At 56.6% G+C, this 2,055-nt stretch overlaps 1 protein-coding gene across 1 annotated transcript; it reads left to right on the top strand.

Moving 5' to 3' along the window:
• The first annotated feature begins 1,197 nt into the window (after positions 1-1,197).
• Positions 1,198-1,750, top strand: LOC103079496 (transcription elongation factor A protein-like 3). The gene is given in 2 exon segments (XM_082931043.1): positions 1,198-1,719; positions 1,721-1,750. Coding segments are annotated over 2 exon segments (552 nt in total).
• Positions 1,751-2,055: the final 305 nt, after the last annotated feature.

Here is a 2,055-nt window from a genome sequence, read left to right as displayed (position 1 = left end):
GACCGAGCTCCGGTGACGTGGCGCTCACGTGACTGGCCGGGCACCCTGCAATCTGGTCCCGGCGCCGTCGCTCGCGTTGCCCGCGCGGAACCAGCTCCCGGAGCTGTCTGAGTGGCGGGCGAGGGGCGAGTGGGCTTAGGCGAGCCAGAGGAGGCGCAGGCCCGGCCCGGGCACTGCAGGTCAGTGTGAAGGTGGGCGCTGCTGTCGGCCCGGGTGGGGGTGGAAGCGGATGGGACTAGGATCCGGGAGCAGCAGGGAGAGGGGAAGGGGTCCCGAGATGGGTGAGGAAGGGCACGGGGCGTGGCGTGGGCAGGTGGTGGGGGGAGGACCCTGCAACTGGCCCTGCCGCCTCTTCGACGCCCCTCCTCTGCGCCCTCCATCTATTTTCGAGCCTGAAACTGGGGGGGGCGGGGAGTGCGCCCCCGCAGTGCGACCCTGAAACGTAGGCAAATTCTGGAAATAAACCCCCTCTCACACTCTGAGCCTATGAGGAAATATTGATCTCCGCGTAAAGGGGTGGGGGTGGGGCGGGTTGCCTGCCGGGGAGGGGTCCCAGCGACCCAAACAGTTTGTAAAGCATCCTGGTCTGGTCCTGAGGCCTGACAAAAAGATTTGGCGACTGAGGTGCGGGGTCAGGGGAGGTCGGGGGGAACCGTTGGATGAGGAGGGCCCTGATTCAGGAAAGGGACCTCAATCTGCTGACCGTGCAGCCCCTCTCTGTCTCCTGTCTGCAGGTCTGCGTGTCTGTTCCCAGCACTCTGCAAGGGTAGAAAAGGAGGAGGAACCTTTCCAGAATCCCTGCAGGTCAGCCGAAGGAGGGAGAGGCACTGGACAGGCACAGAGCTGGGAGCCGGATGTGGAGGGCACAGCTTGGGCAGAATTTGAGGGCCCCACTGCCCATCCCCCCCATATATAATATACACACTTTCTGCCACGCTGAAGGATGGTACAAGGTGGCAGGGCCTGCCAGGGAAATGGTTGGCTCTCAGTGCAGGAGGAATGGTATGGTAAAGGGTGGCCAGAAGGCACACTAGGCTGGGCCAGGTCAGGGGAACGCTGACAAGGGTGAGATGCCAGTACTATCCGGACCTGCATTCCACCCCCAAGGCCTCAGTCTCCCTTGTTTCCTCTTGTCTCTCTCCGCCCACCCCACCGCATCCCATCCCCCAGGACAGGAAAGCGAGGGGACATCTCAACATGGGAAAACTCTGCAATGAAAATGAAGGAAAGCTGGAAAGTGAAGGAAAGCCAGAAAATGAAGTAGAGCCTGAAAATCAAGGAAAGTCAGATGAGGAACTAAAGCCGGAAGTGGAGGGGAAGTCAGAACACGAGGGAGAGCTCCAGAATGAGGGATGGCCAGAAGACCAGGGACAACCAGAAGATGAGAGGAAGAGAGAAAAGCAGGACAAGTCCGAAGCTGAGGGAAAACCACACGGTGAGGGCAAGCTGGAATCCCAGGCAAAGCCAGAGAGTCAGCTGCGGGCTGCCAAAAAGTGCCCCGCTAAAGACTATGTGCCCCGGAAAGCAAAAAGAAAAACGGACAGGGGGACGGACGATTCCCCCAAGGACTATCAGGACAACTTACAGGAAAGGCATCTGGGCATTGAGGAGATGATGACAGAATGTGCAGATATGTCAAGGGCTCAGGAAGAGCTAAGGAAAAGACAGAAAATGGGTGGTTTTCATTGGATGCAAACAGATGTACAGGATCTATTCACCCCAAGGGGGCAACGGGGTGTCAGGGGAATGAGGGGCAGAGGCAGGGGACAAAGGGGCTTACATGATATCCCATATCTTTAATGCCTTTGGCCTTCAATTCTGATTTCTCTGATGAGAATATCGCTGACCCTGCTTTCCCTGGCAGGCATTTGCCAAGCTATGTGCTTTAACCTTAAGCTGATACTTTGCTTTAGGTGTCACTCTCATTACCAGCAGCCTTTTGATCTAACTACAGTGCTCTCTGTGTTTCAGTAGGGGATTTTCACCCACATGCATGGAAGAGATGTTCATGGTACAATGTGAAATAGCAATAAAGAAAAAACAGTTTTCAGAATC

Source organism: Lipotes vexillifer, unplaced genomic scaffold (genome assembly GCF_000442215.2).
Source record: "Lipotes vexillifer unplaced genomic scaffold, Lipotes_vexillifer_v1.1 scaffold1996, whole genome shotgun sequence".
Classification (NCBI taxonomy): Eukaryota; Metazoa; Chordata; class Mammalia; order Artiodactyla; family Lipotidae; genus Lipotes; species Lipotes vexillifer.
This window is presented reverse-complemented; position numbering and strand designations above follow the sequence as displayed.